A 21,668-nucleotide genomic window follows, 5' to 3' on the forward strand; every position below is an offset into this window, starting at 1 on the left:
ATTAAGCGAATGAGTAGGGAATGCTTGAAAAAAACAGATCTTAGAAATAGGACTTCTACAAAAGTTTTGATAGATCAAATCAGAGCATTTATTTTATCCTGCACCCTATTTTAAAGTTAGTATTTGGGCAGAACAAGCAAACATTTCAGAAAGAACCTCCCAGGAAGATAGCTGAAATTTGACATTTGTAGGACACACACTATACACAGAGAGAATGACATTTTAATGTAATTTATTTGAAATGCTTCCAGAAAAGTTTAAGGCCTTTATACAAAAACATTCATTTCATCAAAACATTCACTTTCTTCCCATAGGCCAGCACTTAACAGACCTCTTGCCTCAACCCACTGGCCAAAGTGGCTGAGGGCTCCTGCAGAGAATGATTCACTCTTTCCCCCATCATCAAGCAACAGGTTCTCAGCTTCTGTCTGCTTCTATCTGCAGCAGTTCATTCACTTGCTAAATCAATAACAATTTGAGAACAGAAGCAATTTTAAATAAACTTGTAATAGAAAAAAAAATTCACCATGTTTAAAATCTATAAATACAGAAATCTGTTTTACAGGGTATAATTGACCACAATATTTTTTTTCATTTTTGAAAAATAAGTAATATTACCTTGTTTTTATAATGGTACATCTTGTCACACAGCTTCTTTGAATGCACATATTAGATGTACATCATAAAATGACAACACAGCGTTTACTGCTTTCTGTAAACTCGAAAGACACAGAAGATTAAAACAAACTTTTTGGCAATAATTTAGAATCATTACTACTAGTGCTGGTGTGGGAATAATTTTGCACAGGTCATCCTTAATATTTACACTCACAGGGAGCTTTTCTGTGTATTCAGTTAGCTTTTTTTAAGATCTGCAATCTACCCTGCACTGTAAGCCAAAGCTGGACAAAGAGGTTACTAATTTCGCTAATTGATTCTAATTAATCAGAGTTAATTAAAATTGGCCTTTGGAGAATGTAATTATGGCTCTGATCGCAGCACAGGGCCAAGGTGGCAAAGTGATGACCCAAAAGCAGAACAGGAAAACCCAAGGCTCTGGCCTTTCTCAGAAGGGCACTAGACCTGGCTTTTCTCTTAATGTTTCCTGTAAGAGGTCATGATGAAGCACTTCTTCCAAATTCTTCTTCTCATATGTTTCTGTGAACAGAGGCATGGACTCTCCTGCAGTCTCTTGCTCAATGCTCCAAAATATGAGTAGGGCTTGGCAGATGAAACAAAACGAAGATGGGCCTTCTTATTATTCTGTCAGATATTCCCAAACCTTTCGAGTTCTATTCTGGTGTTTTAGGCTAGAAATGGCTCTCTACGGCAAGCCAACAACTTTGACAGAGACACACTCCCTCCTCCCGGTGCAACTGCATTTCAGTTCAAGATTCAGAACTGACGGCTGCTTTTGTGCTGGTCCTTTTAAGGTCAGACACTATTCCACGTCCTAATAGATTATTGCATCAAATATGCACTGGATGACATTGCAAGGTCCACACAGTGCTTCTTGCTTTGCAAAATTAAGGATCCAGGATCCCCAGGGATGTTTTCATGCTTTCTGGTTGGATAACATTGAACCAAGTTCACTGCAAGGATTGATCTTTTCCCATTTTCCTTCGAATACCATCATGATACACAAGTGACTTCCTCATGCCCTTTTTGCAAGGCCCTGTATACTCCATGCCTTCAGCTACCATGTCAAAGGGCTAGAAAAGCACTATAGAAACATGGAAAGACTCTTTTAAGCAATCTACATGGAACAGTAGTTTAGAGATTCTTTTCTAGTTTTAAAATCCAGCAGGACAATTGAAAGTAACTTGTTCAAGTACCCCTCCATCTATCCAGACACTTGTGGAATACAATACAGGGTAACGGTTGCCACAGATCCCAGCTTACACAGACAGATTGGCAGTTACAGTACTAAGGACAAAGGTACAGATACAAGAAACTGGGTCAACACGGTCACAAAAATATTAAAAAGTGCTTCTCCAAACCGTTCCATGTGTGGAATGCAAATACTGTACAGGTAAGACAAAGGGCTACTTCCAGGAAGTACACACACTTCTGTCAGACGTTGCTTTCAATGTGCCTGCTGTTCCCACAGGAAGAGTCTGTCTGTTCCATGCGCTCACAGTCTAGGCTGACCTCACTCGTGTCCATACTACAGTCTGACTCACTGTCTGATTGGTCCATCTGCTCAAGTTTTGTTTCTCCCTGTGGCTCCCTGCTCCCGGTGGTGGGATTGAGGAACGGTCCCTCGGAGTCCAGCACCCCAGCCTGCCCGGCAGCACACAGCACTGTTTCTTTGGCTTGACGAATACAGTTGAGCCACTGCTGTTTGTTGAAGGTGTCGTTGGCTTGTAGCGAGTGGGTCTGACTTTGGGATCCGTTTTTGAAACTCACTCTGAAGAAGTTTTTAACTAGAAATGAAAAACATGCATAAGAAAGATCAATGGACAGGCAGCTCCCAGGGCAAAGATAACATATATAGTGACATTAACCCCCTGAACCAGAGCAGACATCATTAATTGATTACAAAATGTGTCCCACTGGTCCGCGACATGGCTCAGCAATACCCTGCAGCCACCATCAATCAACTGGAGTTGACCTGGAGTTGACACCAGTGTAGCTTTCAGTCGCCCTTGAGGCTAGCAAACGGACATCAGCTTAAACCTGGATGTGTGTTAAAATCCCCTGTGAGCTTATTAAAAACATATATGCCGAGACCCTCCCCTTACATGTTTGGATTCAGTAGGTGTAAGATGAGCCTGGTAATCTGGAATTTCCACAACCGCCCCAAGCTAGAGACTTTTCAAGTTGAAGAAGCTCTTTGCAATATCAAAACATGCCCCAAATCCCCCACATTATAGTACATGTACATGGAGTACCCAAATGATTGAGAAGATATGTAAAGACTTATTATAAATTTCATTTCATTTTAAAATAAAATTACAACTACCTCCATAGGAGCTACGTGCATTTGAAAAATGGTAGTGCGCAACACGGAAGACATTTTATTTAGCTTAATTGGCACATAACGGGCTCCGCATGCCATGGGCAATGCTTGGTTCACAGAAGCGTGTGTGTTCAGTCCCCTTGCACTATCCCTGTAGCCAACAGACTGGGAACCACCACTTTAGATAAATTCAGGCCCCACCCTTTGCTCTTGGGCAAGTGCCTTAAGTCCTCTGTGTCTCAGTGTCCTTATTTGCAAAATGGGAGAAACAAAGAGAACCTACCTTATAAGGTTATCATGAGGCCTAAATGCGATAATACATGTAAGTGCTCATACAATGCCTGGCACATAGTCAGTATTCAAGAAATAGAAGCTACTACTACATCACCGCCATCACCACTACCACCAGGGTGGGTGGACTGATGAGTAGGTAAGAGGCAGTACAAATAATTATTTTGAAAATATGATGCCAATGTTAACCCAAAACACTCAAATGTCACTTTCTCAAGGAAGACTTCTCTGATCATTTCCTCTGAAGCAAACCGGCAACTGTTATCCCTATTTATCCCATGCTGGGGTTTAGTTCTCTGAACAGCACCTGAATATTTATTCATCATTTATCTCCTCTCTTACAATGTAGGCTCCACAGGGGCAAGGGATTTGACTGTTTAGCTGACCAGTGTATACCAGTGCCTCGAACGACACATATAAGACACTCAGTAAACACTGCCATCTTAGCTTCTCTTGGTTAATTTCCTTGTTCATTAAGTCTCAAGTTAGAGAGGTCCATTTGCATAATTACAGATGAATCCTCAACCAGGTGACCATCCTTAAGCCTCTTTAGGGATGAGTCTGCTGGCTCAACAAGAGCCAGCAGTAAGCAGCTGGTATCTACATAGGGGCTATCTGGTAGTAAGCATGCTTTTATCCAATGGAAGGAGACAGAGAAGGGGAATTTAAAGAGCCCCTGTTATGTGCAGACAGGTTCACTTGCAGTATCTTAATCCTTATAACAACCTGATAAAGTATGCATACATGCCCATTTTGCAGATGAGAAACTGAGGCTCACAGAGGTTGCACAAGGTTACACAGTCAGTGAGTGATGAGATAGCATTGGAATGTAGTTTGACTCCAAGGTGATGGCTCCTCTCTTTCCCCCAGACATCCACTCCTTCTGAACCACCACAACCAAATCCATTCAACAGATCAAAACCGGCTGCCATCCGTACTTCTCTCATTGTTGCTAAATGCACCACGCAGGGAGCCACCCAGCCTCACTTCTCCATCCTGCAGGTCTTCCAGTAGGAGGTCTTTTACAGGGATCGGCTGCCGGTACAACTGGTAGCAGAGCCGCTCATTGTGGGTGACGGCTCGAGTGATCACAAGCACTTCTTGGAACAGGAAAACATGAAGTTTCTAGGAGGAAAGAATCCACAGGATTTCTCTAAGCAACGGTCTAGAAATATTAGTGGACTTCTGTGGAGAAGAGGTCCTCAGGTACCAGGTTCACATTGTATTATGAATTTCTAGGCTCAAATCTACCTCCAGAACAGAAGCTGGGCAACTTGGAGGTATTCCCAGATGCACCTAGTGTCTTTCATGGGGGAGTGACTCCCTAGGGCCTACAGACATCTGCAACCAGGAATGCATGCTTCAGGGACAACATTCACATTGCAGTTCACAACCTGTGCAGACACACACAGCCTCTGGCTTCCATAAGAAAAAAATAAGAAGGGGGAGTAGAATAAAGGGGGCAATGAAAGAAAAAGAAGTTAGTTCCCCCACCCCAGCTTTGGTTTGTAGCACCTAATATAATTCTAAGAGATCATATTGAACAATAGTCTATAAAGGATGCGCCTAGCATATCAAAGCCTAATATTAATCTTTGCTTCCCAAACCCATAAAAACACTTGTTTCTTAAACCACAGAGCTGAGTATCAGCTCCATCCAGGCACTCCAACTCAGAACAATGCCCATCCCTGAGGGAACCAGAGCATGCCACCGTAGCCACAGAGAAAGATAATCAAAGCATTGGTCCTCGGTTATGTTAATCTCGGTTATGTTAACCTCCGTTCTCTGAAGAGGTTGTACTTTAAAGGCTGATGGCTGATGTGTGTGTTGTGGGCACAAAGAAAATCTCAAAAATAAAGGCTTGTCTCCAACCACATCATGAAAGCAGTTTTGCTGGGTGGAGCTGGGGTAAATTGGCTCTATTCCATTCCAAGTGCGAGGCTCATCTCACACTTTGGAAATGCTGATGAATTGAAGTGAAAAGATCTACAACTTCGGCAGCTGGGTTCTGGTTTTCCAGTGGAGATATTTGGGAGCACGAACCCAGGTGGAAACTCACATTAGAATCTTGATTTGGGGCAGGGGAAGCACATTCAGCATTATCAGACAATTTTATATTTGGGAGAAAAGATGCATCCCCCCATGCCTACGCTCACACACACACACACACACACACACACACACACACACACCCTTGCAGAAATTAAAGCTCAACCACATGTTGGCTGGTGGAAATACAAATGATAATTTTGTACTGGATGGGAAGAGATTGAGGAGTGGGATTTTGTTTATCAAAAGGATCAAATGTTCATTTAAACATAGTAAAACAAAAAATAACCAAGTTAAGGACTTATTTTTTTTTTGAGGGGGTAATGTAGAAAGAATGTTGAGACTTTTCTTTTGGGGATGGGGAGAGAAGGGGTTGTCATTGTAAACATGATCAGAGATTTTTACAATGTTTCTACTTCAATCAATCCTTCAGCCAAGGTAGGCGATTTGAACGCAGATTGTCTGGAAAATCTTTGAAAAACATCCCTTATTTATGAGTGTTCACTGAAAATTCCCCTCCTTAGTCTCAGCTCCTTTTAGTTCTCAAACGATTGAGCTTTTCTCTTGATACAGGACTTAGTTCCTAATGACTTCCATAATTCTGTTGGGAAAAACAACTAAAACAAACCTCCCACCCCAACTACTATCTTTGTTTTAAAAAATCTATTGCTTGAAATATGAACTAGAGTTCATCTTTAATGCCCTAGGCACATCCAAACAGAGAGTCTCAGTCCTTGATTGATGGACAGAAAGAGAATACGCTCTCATCTCAGGAGTGATAAATCTTCCCAACTATTTCCCACAGGGCTTTTGACAAAGAATGTTCAAGAAGTCAGAGTATCAGACATTAGAAGTCCACTGGTGCTTTCTGAAAATCAGCAAGAAGCAGAATGTAGCTTTCTAGCAATCAGTAACTCTAGTCAAACAGAAACACTTCTTCAAGCAGTGGCCTGTGACCTGTCTTATTACCTCTGTTGCACCAGCAGTTGGATGGATCCCTACTAGCTCTGATAATGGGTGCTTATGACATACACTCAGTGATTTCAAATAACATTTCCAAGCCTGCTTACAAATGCTACTCCATACTCTAGGTCAAAGGTTGTCCTTTGAATCATCAAAGCTTTATTAAGAACTATTCAATCTAGTTTTGGCTTCCCTTCTAAGGGTTGACTAGATACTGAAGACGAAATACAATACAAGTGGAGATTCTCTTTCTCAATGGCTTTCTCAACATTGAATTTAAATATATATTATCTATAATAAAATCTACACATTATATATACATTTTTATGTATAATACATAAAAATTATATACATATTAGCATTAATTTCTATTGCTTATACGTAAAAGTAGCCTGATGAGTTAAATGAATTTCGAACTCCCATAAAATTCAAATCCATTCTTTTTTATACAAACATTCATTCATTCAGTCACTCACTCATTCACCTAACATTGCTGAGTGCTTAGTACGTGTCAGGTCCCCATAATTGGTGCTGGGGATTAACAAGACACAGTCTCCACCCTAAAAGATTATAGCATAATGGAAGATAGTGACAGACAGATGGATAATTACAACTCATGGCAGTTAAGTGCTCCAGGGAGATCTGTCCAAGTTGCTGTGTAGGAGAGGAGGAACAAATTCAATATCTACTCAGGAATAAAAGTCAGGAAATTGGGCAGAGTTAGATATGCAGCCAATAGAGGGTAGGTTATTGTTTTAAAAAAACAAAAACTGGTCTTAAAATAGCAGTATGTGGATGGGTACCAATCCATAAAAACGCAAAGAATTTCTCATAAAGCTAAGAGTTTTAATTTAAGAGCTGTTTTTCTGTTTCCTGCTTTTAACAACCTGTTCAAATCACCCTGGTTTTCTGATATCAAAGTGGGAGGAGATGTTAACTGTTCTGTATTTGTTGTTGAAGGTCATGATCAAACAAAATACAAAGTTGGCAACCCTATGTTGGTTTCCAAAATTCTTCCTGAAAATGTACTGGTTGTGAAATTTTAAAATATGTATATAATCTATACTTTGTGTAATATATATAAATATAAATTAGAAACACACAACCCATATTATTTATAAATTATATGTGTAATATAGAAATACATATATACAAGGTATATAACTATATATATAACTATATATATATAACTATATATAACTATATAACTATATAACTATATAACTATATAACTATATATATATATATATATATATATATATATATATATATATGGGATCCTGTGATATAAAAAACACTGGAAAGCAATTTTTGTCTGAAGATGCTTGATGGGGAAGGCACAGTAACAGGAGGCTTAGCATCAAATGGCTTAAGTGTTGGGGGAGGCCCAGGAGGAGACCACTGAAGAAGAGGAGCCACTCACCACGCCTCGGTTGTTCTTCAGTTCTCCATGACAACACAGCACTCTCGAGCTGTCGATTAGAGAGTCTTTCTGGCCTTCTTCCAAGTAAAGAAGCCGCTCTTTATAATAGCGGCACTCAGATTCCCCGGTCTTGGTGTTGATTTCTGCCACGATTCCCTGAATGATGTTTATCTGTGGAAACAAAGAAGACAGTAGGAGGAAAGTAAGCAAATCATCCACACCAAGAAGTACCAGGGGCTCAGCCTACAAGGTCACCAAGATAGATTTGCATCTAATTCTGAGATTCTGTTATCTAACTTGCTGTTTTGGGAAACAGCAAAAATAAATAAATGCTTTTAATATATTGTGCTATCCATCTATCCATGTACACACAGATACACATATTCACACATATATATTTATATACAGGTACAGATATTTGTTTATAAAACTGATGTTGATGCATACTTCTATTTGAGAGGAAGAGATATAAAGTACAGTTTTCAATGTGCAGGACTCATAACTACTGAGCTTTATGTTGCACATTTCCTAAAACATGCTTACAATGTTGAAAACATAGGCATATAAAAACTTCAGCCAAGGAGAAAAAACAAAGCAAATGTAGTAGCCCAAGAAGGGAACATCTTTGGGGATTTGAACTCAGTTTCAAGGTCTCTCTACAGGTACTCAATCTAATGTACAAACAGTATTTGCAAATTGGGTGTGAAGAAATGGTTTGGATATCTTTTTAGTGATGAACATAAATGATTTATAAAGGACAGAGAACTAGAAATAGAAAGAAAAGACACTAGGCATCACGATGGGAACCATTTGTCTATATACATACACTCATACCCATGCCCATAGCACATGTAAATAAATTAGGGGTAGAGATTTCAGAGCAATGGTGGATGTATTGTTGTTAATACAGAATGAAACAAAACAAAGCAACAAGAATACAGCACTCATACACAATCAGTGGGCATTTACTTTGATGTGTTGTTCTATCACATGAATATGTCTAAAAGTTAGAAAATGCTAAAAACCAAAGGAACAAAAAATTAGTTGAGTAAAAACTCAATGACACCAATCAAAGGCAAAATGATGACTTCCTCAGCAGGGTCCTCTGTCCTCTAATAGTGAAAAGACCAACAGTCCCATATTTCTCATGGTAGTATTTTAAAAAAGTTTTTATTTAAATTCCAATGAGTTAAGATACTGTGTAATATTAGCTTCAAGTGTACAATGTAGTGTGATTCAACACTTGCATACCACACTTGGTGCTCATCCCAAGTGCCCTCCTTAATCCCCATCACCTATTCAACCTACCCCCCACTCACCTCTCCTGTTTGTTCTCTATAGTTAAGAGTCTGTTTCTTCATTTGAACCTTTCTCTCTCTTTCCCCTTGCTGGTTTGTTTGGTTTCTTAGATTCTACATATGAGAAAATCACATGATATTTGTCTTTCTCAGACTTATTTCCCTTAGCATTATACCCTCTAGCTCCATCCAGGTCATTGCAAATGGCAAGATTTCATTCTTTTTTTGTGGCTGAGTAATAATCTAGTGTGTGTGTGTGTGTGTGTGTGTGTGTGTGTGTGTATGTACACGCACACACACACACACACACACACACCACATGTTCTTTATCCATTCATCAGTTGATGGATGCTTGCACTGTTTCCATATCTTATCTATTGTAGATAATGCTGCTGTAAACACTGGGGTATATGGGTTCCTTTGAATTTGCATTATTGCATTCTTTGGGTAAATACCTAGTAGTGCAATTGCTGGATTGTAGGGTAGTTCTGTTTTTAACTTTTTGAGGAGCTTCCACAACGTTTTCCAGAGTCGCTGCGGCAATTTGCACTTCCACCAACAGCGCAAGAGGGTTCCTCTTTCTCCACATCCTCACCAACACCTGTTGTTTCTTGTGTTGTTGATTTTAGCCATTCTGAAAGGTGTGAGGTGATAACTCATTGTGGTTTTGATTTGTATTTCTCTGATGATCAGTGATGTTGAGCATCTTTTCTTATGTCTGTTGGCCATATGGAAAAATATCTATTCATATCTTCTGCCCATTTTTAACTGGATTATTCATCTTTTGGGTGTTGAGTTTTATAAGTTCTTTACATATTTTGGATACTAAGCCTTTATCAGATATGTCATTTGTAAATATCTTCTCCCATTCTGTAGGTTGCCTTTTAGTTTTGTTGGTTATTTCCTTCGCTGTACAGAAGCTTTTTATTTTGATTAAGTCCCAATACTTATTTTTGCTTTAGTTTCCCTTGCCTCAGGAGACATATATAGAAAGAAGTTGCTATAGCCTATATATATCAAAGAGGTTACTGCCTGTGTTCTCCTCTAGGATTTTCATGATTTCAAGTCTCACATATAGGTTCTTAATCCATATTGAGTTTTTTTGTGTGTGTATGGTGTAAGAAAGGGTCCAGTTTCATTCTTTTGCTGTCTACTTTTCTGAATACCATGTGTTGAACAAACTGTCTTTTTCCCATTGGATATTCTTTCCTGTTTTGTCAAAGATTAGTTCACCATATAGTTGTGGGTTCATTTTTGGGTTTTCATTCTGTTCCATTAATCTATGTGTCTACTTTTGTGCCAGTCGACACTGTTTTGATCACTATAGCTTTGTAATATAAACTTGAAGTCTGGAATTCTGATGCCTCCAGCTTTACTTTTCTTCTTCAAGGTTGCTTTGGCCATGTGGGGTCTTTTGTGGTTCCAAACAAATTTTAGGATTGTTTGTTCTAGCTCTATGAAAAATGCTGGTGGTATTTTGATGAGGATTGCGTTAAATGTACAGACTGTTTGGGGTAACATAGATATTTAAACAATATTTGTTCTTCCAATCCTTGAGCATGGAATGTCTTCCCATTTCTTGGTGTCATCTTTAATTTCTTTCATCAGTCAGTGTTTTACAGTTTTCAGAGTCTTTCACCTCTTTAGTTAGGTTTATTCCAAGGTATCTTAATATTTTTGGTGCAATTATAAATGTGGCTGATTCCTTAATTTCTCTTTCTGCTGCTTCATTATTGGTGTATAGAAAATCAACCAACTTCTGTATGTTGATTTTGTATCCTGAGACTTTACTGAATCTGTTTATCAGTTCTGGCAATGTTTTGGTGGAGTTTTTTGAATTTTCTATATAGAGCCTCATGTCATTTGTAAATAGTGAAAGTTTTTATTCTTCCTTGCAGACTTGGATGTCTTTTCTTTAAGAAAAAGTTTTTTAACATTTATTTATTTTTGAGAGACAGAGCACGGGGCGGGAGGGACAGAGAGGGAGACACAGAATTGGAAGCAGGCTCCAGGCTCTGAGCTGTCAGCACAGAGCCAAAAAAAGGCCTTGAACTCATAAACTGCAAGATCATGACCTGAGCCGAAGTTGGAGGCTTAATCGACTGAGCCACCCAGGTGCCCAGATACCTTTTCTTTCTTTTTGTTGTCTGACTGCTGTGGCTAGGACTTCTAGGACTATATTAACTAACAATTGTGAGAGTGGACATTCCTGTCTTGATCCTGACCATTGAGGAAAAGCTCTCAGTTTTTCCTCATTGAGGATATTAGTTGCGGGTTTTTCATATATGGCCTTTATGATTTTAAGGTATGTTCCCTCTAAACCTACCTTGTTGAGGGTCTTTATCATGAATGGATGTTGTGCTTTGTCAAATGCTTTTTCTGCATCTGTTGAAATGATCCTATGGTTCTTATCCTTTTCTTTATTAGTATGGTGTATCACGCTGATTGATTTGTGAATATTTAGCCACCTTTGCAACTTAGGACTTGTGGTGGTATTAATAGGAAAGAGCTTAATAGATGAGAAACGTTAATAAGGACTCTCCTTGGTCACTTAATGGTTACTTAATGGAAAAACAAACCAATAGCTGAAAAGCAAGGTTTTAAAAGAGGCCTTTACTCCATGAGAACTTACCACATTTTATAATCTGTTAAATTGGCAGTAAAATCTAAGTGTTAAGTAATTATTTTTCACATGCTAATGAAATGATACCTTCTGCCCAAAGCCAATTGGATAGAAACTTCTACCCGGTTATAACTTTGGCACTTCCACGCAAGTCTGACATAAGATCTTACAGCTCTGCGCTGAAGTCTGGTGACTGTATCCTATGAACAGATGCATAATCTGTATACTTCTGTAGCTATTACAAGTTTCAAAGCTCATTTATTCTTTCCTCTATTTCCCAAAGTTTGGTGGTAGCACTACTTTGACAATAAAAAAAATAACGTATCATTTAAAAAAAAACCAGGGTTTTTGTATCATAAAACAATCCTTTTGGACTTTAATGTCAATCTGGCATTAAATATAAATCCTATGAAATTAATCCTAGTTTTATTAACATAAAACAATAAAAAGAATACTTTGGTCCATAAACTTTCTCTTTTTTTTTTTTTCTCTCCTCTTGGTTTTGTTTTCAAATATGACTGATTATTGTTACTTTCAAAAACAAACAAAAAAAAGAAATTTCAGGGGTGCCTGCTCAGTTGGTTAAGAGTTCAACTCTTGATATCAGCTCAGGTCATGATCTCATGGTTCGTGAGTTCGAGCCCTGCGTTAGGCTCTTTGCTGACGGCATAGAACCTGCTTGGGATTTTCTCTCTGGCCCTCCCCTGCTTTCTCTCTTCCTCTGCCTCTCTCTCAAAATAAATAAATAAACTTAAAAAATTAAAAAAAAAAAAGAAATTTCACAACACATACTAAAGCAATGACTCATCCTTCAAATTAATTCAATTAATCCTTGTTGATCATGGGTTCAGTGTGGAACTAGATGGCAGCATTCAAAGAAGTGAGACAGGGTCCTTGCCCTCAAGAAGCTTAAAAATATATGGGAGGTATCTGACAAATCATTTTACGCCTACCTTAATCTTTTTTTCTTCTTTCAGTAGGCTTCATGCCCAGCATGGAGCCCAATGTGGAGCCCAATGGGGGCCTGAACTCATGACCCCAAGATCAAGACCTGAGCTCAGACCGATGCTCAACCAACTGAGCCACCCAGGCACCCAGTCTACTTTGATCTTTTACATTATTACATTTTTAATATGTAGTGGAATCCATACTTTTCCCTTATTTTTATTTTTTTTTATTTTTATTTATTTATTTTTTAAAGGATTTAATTTTTTAATTTTTTTTTTCAACGTTTATTTATTATTGGGACAGAGAGAGACAGAGCATGAACGGGGGAGGGGCAGAGAGAGAGGGAGACACAGAATCGGAAGCAGGCTCCAGGCTCCGAGCCATCAGCCCAGAGCCTGATGTGGGGCTCAAACTCACGGACCGCGAGATCGTGACCTGGCTGAAGTCGGACGCTTAACCGACTGCGCCACCCAGGCACCCCTTTCCCTTATTTTTAAACCAGTAGCATTAATTGCTGTGGCTCTTCTTAGAGTTCACTATTACTAGGTATACCTGTAATTAACTGGGTCTTGAGTCAATTTTCTGAGTTTGGTATAAGTATCCAGGAAACCAGAAAGATGATGTACTATAGGCATAAATACATGTTCACTTCCTAATTTAACTCAGAAACTGAACAGCTGGCACATCACATGAAGATCAATAAGCTCAAACACTGCAGAGGTTCCTGGGGCAGCTATGACTACTGTCAAATGCTACGTCTTTCTTTGATATTTGAAAAAATAGAGACAAAACAATAGAATATATCAGTGTAATTCCACATTCTTTGTGGACATTAAAATAGCACCTCCGGGTCTGCTTTCATTTATTAAAATATTGTCTTTTAGTTATATCCACCTGTACACCATAAGCATCTAATCTTTGCACTGGTTGTTGAGCGGAATTTATTTTGTAGAACTGCAGCAAGAAATACAGTTGAGTATAGCAGACTGCATTGCAAATAGTCACAGTAGCTTTGCATTTAAGTTAAATTTATTGTTGCATCTCTCATCAGGGTTCAAACCAAAGGGAAACGACTGGTAAAGCAAGATGATGATAGATATCTGGTAACAGAACAAGGGTTAAACCCACACAGGCTGTAATCGTCATCCTCAAAGTGAAATCTGAAAACCCTGTCTAGTTCCTTGAGCGGTAACATCATCTATTCGTAGGCTTGTGACATGAACCAGGAATAGCAGCCAGCACTGCAGGAACAGCAGGACCTGTTCTCATTGCTTCCAGCGATTTTTTTTTTTTTTTTTTTTTTTTAAGGAGCTAGGGAACAGGGGTGGGCAGAGGGAAAGGACGGTCTGCCAGATCAGGTTTGGGCTGAAACGTTCCTTAGAATTTAAAATGTTAAACAACCAGACCTCTGGAATTTCTGAATATCCTAAGTTCTATTTAAAAATGTTCTCTTTTGGGGAAAATGTCTATCAACCCTCCAAAACACTATGAAGAAATTCTAATAAAAACGTGGTAGTTTATGCATTGCAGTAAAAGCAAGGCCTTTTTTTAGACCTAATCAGAGGACTGGACGATTGGATGTAGGAGCAATTTGTTAACAGTTCTCTGATCTTCCCCTTTTCAGAGGTGGAAAATTTATTCAGGGAATCTGTAATTCAAGCTACATTGGTACTATGGGTTTTATGTTTATCAAGCATTCACAATGTACCCAAGAGTACAGGGCTAAATATTTCTGCCCATCTGGGGTAATGCCCAGAGGAATTTGAAAAGACAAAAACATCATCAACAACAACAACGAAAACACCCCACAAAAAACATTGCTGTGCTTCCATGTATAAATGGGCATTAGGAAGACTTGCTTTGCAGACATTTTGAAATACAGCTATTCCATGCTTCACACACAAATCTGCCTGAATAACTAGGTGCAGATTCAACTTGTAAAAATGACATCACATTTTTTTGCCCTAGGGAAACTGGTCCATCCTTTCATATTGCAAACAATTATATTCCTATCTGTTTTTAAACCCAAACTTTAGCTCACTGGGTGATCTTGGAAACAGCATTATTCTTTCATGCTGCATATTAAAAAGAAGAAATCTTAACAGTAAACTCAGAGCAAACTCACGTGCTTCAAAAAAGTAATTATTTAGACTAGCTCGAGCTCCCTGTTGTTTTCATTCCTGCAGACCACACACTTGCTGGGATGAAATATGGAGAGGAGGCAATGCTACTGTACTCGTCCCAGTAATAAAAACAGACATGATGAAGTGAGATGGGCCTCATACCCAGTGCCTGTGTCCCCCATCTATGCAGGAGTGGGGACCTGGTCTGTGTGTGTCTGCCATTAGTCAAGAGAGTCTACACTCTTCACTATCCCTACAAGGAGGCACCTGGCCCAGCTTGGCACCAGTGAGGCCCTCTCCACAAAGCCTGGTGGCCCCAGATAGCTTTCTGCAATTCTACAGGCAAGGGGGACTCAAAGAAGCATCTAGGCTTTCAGCTTCGTGGTGTAGGAGCATAAAGAAGTGGAAGAGGCACAGGATTTGCAGTCCACACCAGCAGAGTTCAGACACAAACCTCATCACTTGCTGGCTCTGGCTCTAGGCGAGTTATTTAAGCCCTCCAAGGCTTATCTGGAATATGGTCCTAACAGGGATAGCTATCTCATAGGTTATTATAAGGATTAAATGAGATACATAACCTACAAAGCAATTATATAAAGCTAATTTACTACGTATTCAAGATATGCCAGCAGGTATTGCTATAATTATTATTGTCGTGATTACTACTTATTATTATTATTGGAGGAAATAGGCAGTTTGTTCAGCAGGTTTCATGGACTTTGATTTTCAAGTCATCTGTGCAAACCCTCTTTCTGTTCAATATTCAGTCAGGGAATGAGCCCTTTGAATTAGTCTCGAAGGCTCCATCCCTGTGGCTCCTGCCTGTGTGTGTTTCCATGACTGCATACCTGGACCTCTGCAGCATCCTCTCAACTTGCTTCCTGCTCCTAGTCCCTTCCTTCTCTGTCCCCCATCCTGCAGACAAGGAGAGTAATGTGTCCACGTTTCCACAGCTTGTCAGTGATAGAGCTGGGCTGTGAACCCTGAATCCCAGCTACTTAGAAAACAAAAGAGAGGCAACTGGATAGCTCAGTTGGTTAAATGTCCAACTTCAGCTCAGGTCATGATCTCACAGTTTGTGAGTTTGAGCCCCGCCTTGGGCTCTGTGCTGATGGCTCAGAGCCTGGAGCCTGCTTTGGATTCTGTGTCCCCCACTCTCTCTGTCCCTCCCCCACTCAAGCTCTGTCTCTCTCTCTCTCTCTCTCTCTCTCTCTCTCTCTCTCAAAAATAAACATTAAAACAAATTTAAAAAAAAGGAAAAAAGACAAACAAAACACAACAAAGGAAACATATCTCAAATTGATATTTAAAATCCTCATAACCAGATCTGAACTCCCATCCTCAGCCTTCTCTCCTGCTGCTTCCTCAGAGTATCCTCTTCTCTGGGCAGACTGATCCAGAGTATTCCCCAGACATTACCTGTCCTGTCATTTCTCCATACCTTTTCTCAGGCCACTGGCTCCTCCTGGCCTGCCACTGCCTCCCTGTCCCGCAGAGCACCCCAATCAGATCCAAGCTCTCTGGACAGAACACTCACCGTTTACAATATTCTCATGATATGGACCCATTTTTCCTGGTCTTCTCTTGCTACTAAGAATCTATCTCTCCCCATATTTAATGAACATTTGCTGGTGAGCAGGACGTTTGATTAGGTCCCTCCCTGCAATCAGAGGCCAAGGAGAGCTGGATCTGAAATAGGTGTCAACTTCACAAATAGGTTCAGGGGCTAAGGGAAGAGGCAACTCCCATTTGCTAACTACACAAAGACATTCAACTTAAAATCTCTAGAGATCTTAACCCTCACAACCATTGTAATAAACATTACAGTTTATTATTAATCGTAATTACAGATCAGAGAGGCACCTGTACAGAAGAAAGAACTTTTAGAAATCAAAGGGACCTTAGAGTGTATTTCATGTAAACACTGCATTTTATAGGTTAGGAGAGTGAGGCAGAGAGAGAAGAAGTGACTTGCAAAATAAAAACATGACTTGGCAGCTTCCAAGCCTGGAAACCAAGACCCCTGGGTCCCATCCATGTCCCCGGAGACCCTTCACTCACCCAATCTCCTAGACATTATGGGAGAAAACAACAAGGGAAAGAGAGGAAGAAACAGATGAACTTACAGCCTCTTCCAGGTGCTGCTGATCTGGATTATCATTTGGTGTGTGTCTCAAGATTTCTCGAAGAAGCAGAGGGTATTTCACTAGACGGCTTCTTGGAATATCAAGAAAATTCCAGAGATCCAGTTTGCGGCTAAAGGGGGATTCTAAACATCGTTGCAGGAAATCCTGGACTCGGTGATCTTGTTTTTTGTGGTCCAGCAGAGCCTTGGCGGCTACTTGATTGCTGCAGTAACTGTCGTAGGAGCTGAGACAAGGCAGCTAAGAAAAAAACATCAACGGAGGCTTGGAGTGTGGAACTAATTGTGCTCTGAAGCTATGAGCTAGTATCACATGTGGGGACTGAACAAAACTGGTCTCCAGGCCTGGCCAACATTCCCTTATCTGCATGGCTGGAGGAGACAGACTAGTGGAATTTTCAACCAAGAATTTTTTTTTTTTAAGTTTATTTATTTTGAGAGAGTGAGTACATGAGCTGGGGAGGGGCAGAGAGAGAGGGAGAGAAAGAATCCCAAGCAGGCTTCGCGCTGTCAGCACGGAGCTGACTTGGGGCTCGAACTCATGAATCATGAGATCATGACCTGAGCCAAAATCAAGAGTTACACCCTTAACCAACTGAGCCACCAGGCACCATTAATAGAACTTTTTAAATAGCAGGGAATGAACAGTTTTAGGCTTTAGCTTGCTTGAGGGACAGTTATTTTCTTAGTTGTGTATTTACTTTCTTGATTGTTAAGACCCCATCGTAATTTGTTTGCGTTTCTGCCAATCTAAGCTAGGAGCAAAAGAACCAGAATAACTGTATACGCATACAGCTCAAAATTTTCCTGAATTTCCAAAAGTATCTGGTGAGGGGAAAGCCTCCTATCTTTAAAAAACAAAACAAAACAGGATTTCTTTTAAAATTATTCATAAGAAACTCATCTAGAAGACCTAGTGGCATAAAAAGAAAGCAAAGTGTCAGACTCTAGAGGCCTTTGCATGGCTCCATGCAAGCATCTCTATATTAGTTTAAGGTTACCTGATTCCAAGGCGGACTAATTATGAAGAACTCCAGGAACTTAAAGCAAAAGTACAATTAGTAAAAGATTAGATGCGGGAAGCATTTAGAAACATCTTTTAAATTAGATTCTTGGCTGTACCTAATGGTTAACATCACAATACCACGCAAAGAACAATTTAAGCTTAAAGACTTCGGAACACTTCTACTCCTCTATCTTCCTTCCAGCAAAATTCTAATTTCCCTTATATGTCCCATCAGTCACATTATGCAAACACAGAGTCAGAGACCCAGTGAAAGGGCTGTTCATCTCCCTTTTCCACTCCTCCCTATTAGTGGCACCCAAGACTCACCATCTTAATGCATAGGCTGTCAGCTCCCAGAAAGGTAGCAGAAACAATAAAATGCAGCCAATGGCCCCCACTGTGTTTGCTTCTCTCCCTTGGATTAAGAAGGCACATTTACCAGGACACCTGCCCTATGGAGGGATTCAGTGCAAGAGGGGCTTTAATTTCTGCATCCTCAACACTTTGCATTGGACCTACCATTCAGCAGACATTCAAACTTTATGTTCCAAATGAACAAATAAATGAATGCTTAATAGTTACCAGATTAGGTAATATTTGATGGTCTGGGAAAATGGCTTAAAAATAAATTGTGGCAACATCTGAACAATGGGTCAAAGTATAAATATTGTGGTGTTTTTTTGGTACCTCTTATTGAAATTATTTTCTCAGCAACTGAAACCAAACAAAGATACCAAGGAAGTAATGTTTAAGTCCACTGTTGAGTTTAACATTCTTTGGAAAGGTCTACCTTCCTTATGTGTCATAAACACAAAAAACAAAAAACAAAAAAACACAAACCTTTGTGTTAAAAAAAGAGCTGCAGAAATTCTTTCCTCAACCTTATATCTGAAAGTAAATGATAATTGCTACTTACACACACACATACACACACACCCCAGATGTGGTATTGTGGCTTGTAATTTAGATTTTCAGAGTTAATTAAAAAGAGCTTCGGGCCCTCTTAATTTCATTTCTACTTCCTCGCCTTTTGAAAAGACCTGGAAATGCTGAATGTTTTCATTACAGAGAAACAAATCAGCAGTAACTGTCGGATGTATACTAGTGAGGAACTCCAACCACACTGCTGCTCACCGTCCAGTGGGCCATTCCTCTCTGATCCTGCCATTCCTGCTGCCATGGCAACCCAATCCAGCTCTGGTCCTGTGTTCACACCTGACAGGGTGCTCATTTCCTGGGCAAGACCTGAAAGGCTATCTGGTTCAACCCACTGGCTAGAAAAGGCCACAAGTGATCTGTAACTTGTTAGAGAATGAAGAATGTTCACATCTTGGTTCCCAAATACATGCACATTCACTTATATAAAACATGAGAGGTGATAACACAGTGGTTAAGAGGGCAGACTCTGGAACCAGGTATAATTATGTTTCAAAGCCTAACTTGGACAGTATCAGGTGACTCTTCTGAGCCTCAGTTGCCCCACTTACAAAAGGCATATACTATTTTTTAATGAGCTAAGGCAGATAACAAGTATGTGAGCCTGGTTTCTGGTTAAGAATCAGTAAGTACTTGGGGCGCCTGGGTGGCTCAGTCGGTTAAGCATCCGACTTTGGCTCAGGTCATGATCTCGTGGTTCGTGGGTTTGAGCTCTGCCTTGGGCTCTGTGCTGACAGCTCAGAGCCTGGAGCCTGCTTCGGATTCTGTGTCTCCCTTTCTCTCTGCCCCTTCCCAGCTCACACTCTGTCTCTCTCTCTCCCCCAAATGAGCCTGGAGACTGCTTCAGACTCTGTGTCTCCCTTCCTCTCTGCCCCTCCCCAGCTCATATTCTATCTCTCTCTCTCTCTCAAAAATAAATAAACATTAAAAAAAAAAAACCAGAATCAGTAAGTGCTAGCTATTGTTATTATTTATCCCTGGGATATTTTTACTGCAGAAATTGTGGTTTAGAGAAACAAAACCACTTGCCCAGCTAAAGACAAAACCGGCCTGAAGCATGTTCTTCCCCCACCCTTCCCCCCAAAGCTCTGAACTACACAACATGTCTTTAAATAGACTATCAAGAACTTATAAGGGAAACTCTTTCACTTTTAGAAATTCTTTCTAACTCCCTAACATTGTGAAAAGCAATAGAACAAATCTGTTTTTTGCTTCCATACCCTCTGCCTCTCTCTATACAATTAAAATGGAATTAGAACCAAATTAACACAAGAACTTGCTGCTTGGAGAACTTATCAATTATTTTATTACTGAAAAAATGTTAGCATGAAGGTAAGTCACTTGGGAGGTTGTTTCTGTGCGATGGAGGGGTGAATGAAATCAGGCCTACCCGCCCAGGAGACAGATCCTCAGTGACCACAGTGGCTCCCTGAGAAAACCACCACTCTGTTTTAGGTCTTCAAAGTACAAGTAATTGATTCATCTAAGGTCAAAAGGACGGGTCAGGCCTGTCCCACTTCGGAGGCTCATTTGTTTAAAAGGGTTTCTTTTTTCACCTTTTTTTCCTTGAGGGAGTTGGAAGCTGGGGGAGGGGGGCGGCAAATAAATCAATTTTTCATGGGTCGAATGGGCTCTGACTTTTTCTCATTCAAAGTCCACTCAGATGTTTATTTTGTTCTGTTAAAAAGACCAGAACTCAAACAGATGTACCACTTGGTTTACAGTTCCCACTCGCATGCACACATCTGCAGTTTAAAGAGGGAAAACATTTAACAGCTCGTGGGGCCTGATCAATAAGGGCGGTTCTCATGAGGCCTGGTCACAATGGGCTGGTTGTTTAATCTTGGGCTGCTCTTCAAGCTGTAAGTCCTCATGTGATGTCTGAAGGGTTCAGATAGCAATGGGGGTAGTCACATTTCCTCTGAGTGTGTACAGAAAAGGGCTGCAAAAGCTGCCCCCAGATCAAACCAATTTCCTAATAAAAGTGGCAGACATTTATTTCAGAAAAAGTTAATTACGAGGCAAACACCAACACTTTTGCTTCTGGCATGAACTGACAATTTGTACATGATGCCTAAGGAAACCATGTCGTCCTATGTTGCCTTCTCATCAAACACAGAGCAGGCATCCTGCTAATTCTGGTGTGCAGCCTCATTGTCCCCCACCCCCCCTCCCTGGCCATCAAAGCAGCCCACAGACTCAGGAAGTTTAAGAAATATTGAGGCAGAATCTCTCTTCTCATGACACCTTCTCTGTCTCCAGCTGGCTGGCTTTCTTTAGAGAAATTTCTTTGAAGGCTAAAGAAGTTAAAACATCTACCACAGCTTATAATAAAATGAAAGTCAAAAATATAAGATGAATGCCTCTCCTGAAATATTAAGGCACATTTTCTAAATTATTCATCTCAGAACATTGCTTGTCTTTCAGGTGTCCTTGGGATATTTTGGCCTCAGTGCTAAAATTGACTTGTGAACTAAAGCTATCTCAGTCATGAAACCCTCAAAATTTCTTGATCAAGGAAGTAATTGAGAAGCAGAAGTTAAGGGCACCTGGGTGGCTCAGTAGGTTGAGCATCTGACTCCTGATTTCAGCTCAGGTCATGATCTCACGGTTCGTGGATTCAAGCCCTGTGTCGGGCTCCTTGCTGACAGTGCAGAGCCTGCTTGGGATTCTCGCCCTCCTTCTCTGCCCCTCCCCTAACTCTCTCAAAATAAATAAAAAACTTAAAAAAAAAAAGAAGCAGAAGTTAGGATAAGAGATCAACGTCAAAACATAGGAACTCGAAGACACAGGAAGTTTAAAATATAAATACAAATGTAACTGGATAAAGAGAACTCACATGATAGTAGGATTTTTAACCTTCACAAAACATTCCCCAAACAGTGGAATGACTTTAAAGCTTG

General features: G+C 40.1%; 1 protein-coding gene across 8 annotated transcripts in view; it reads right to left on the bottom strand.

Annotated features, from left to right (window-relative positions):
* Positions 1 to 215: 215 nt before the first annotated feature.
* Positions 216 to 21,668, bottom strand: part of ARHGEF3 (Rho guanine nucleotide exchange factor 3) — a 306,099-nt gene continuing 284,646 nt past the window's right edge. For 7 of the 8 annotated variants that reach the window (XM_047846363.1, XM_047846357.1, XM_047846339.1 and 4 more), the window contains 4 exons: positions 16,807 to 17,064; positions 7,689 to 7,859; positions 4,192 to 4,378; positions 216 to 2,426 (listed from right to left, as the gene is read on the bottom strand). In XM_047846363.1, the coding sequence (XP_047702319.1) occupies positions 2,074 to 2,426; positions 4,192 to 4,378; positions 7,689 to 7,859; positions 16,807 to 17,064 (969 nt within the window). In that variant the 3' untranslated portion in view covers positions 216 to 2,073. The remainder of the gene's footprint in view (positions 2,427 to 4,191; positions 4,379 to 7,688; positions 7,860 to 16,806; positions 17,065 to 21,668) is intronic. The other variant, XR_007149544.1, reaches the window with a different exon arrangement.

The sequence above is a fragment of the Prionailurus viverrinus genome, chromosome A2 (assembly GCF_022837055.1).
Source record: "Prionailurus viverrinus isolate Anna chromosome A2, UM_Priviv_1.0, whole genome shotgun sequence".
Taxonomy (NCBI): domain Eukaryota; kingdom Metazoa; phylum Chordata; class Mammalia; order Carnivora; family Felidae; genus Prionailurus; species Prionailurus viverrinus.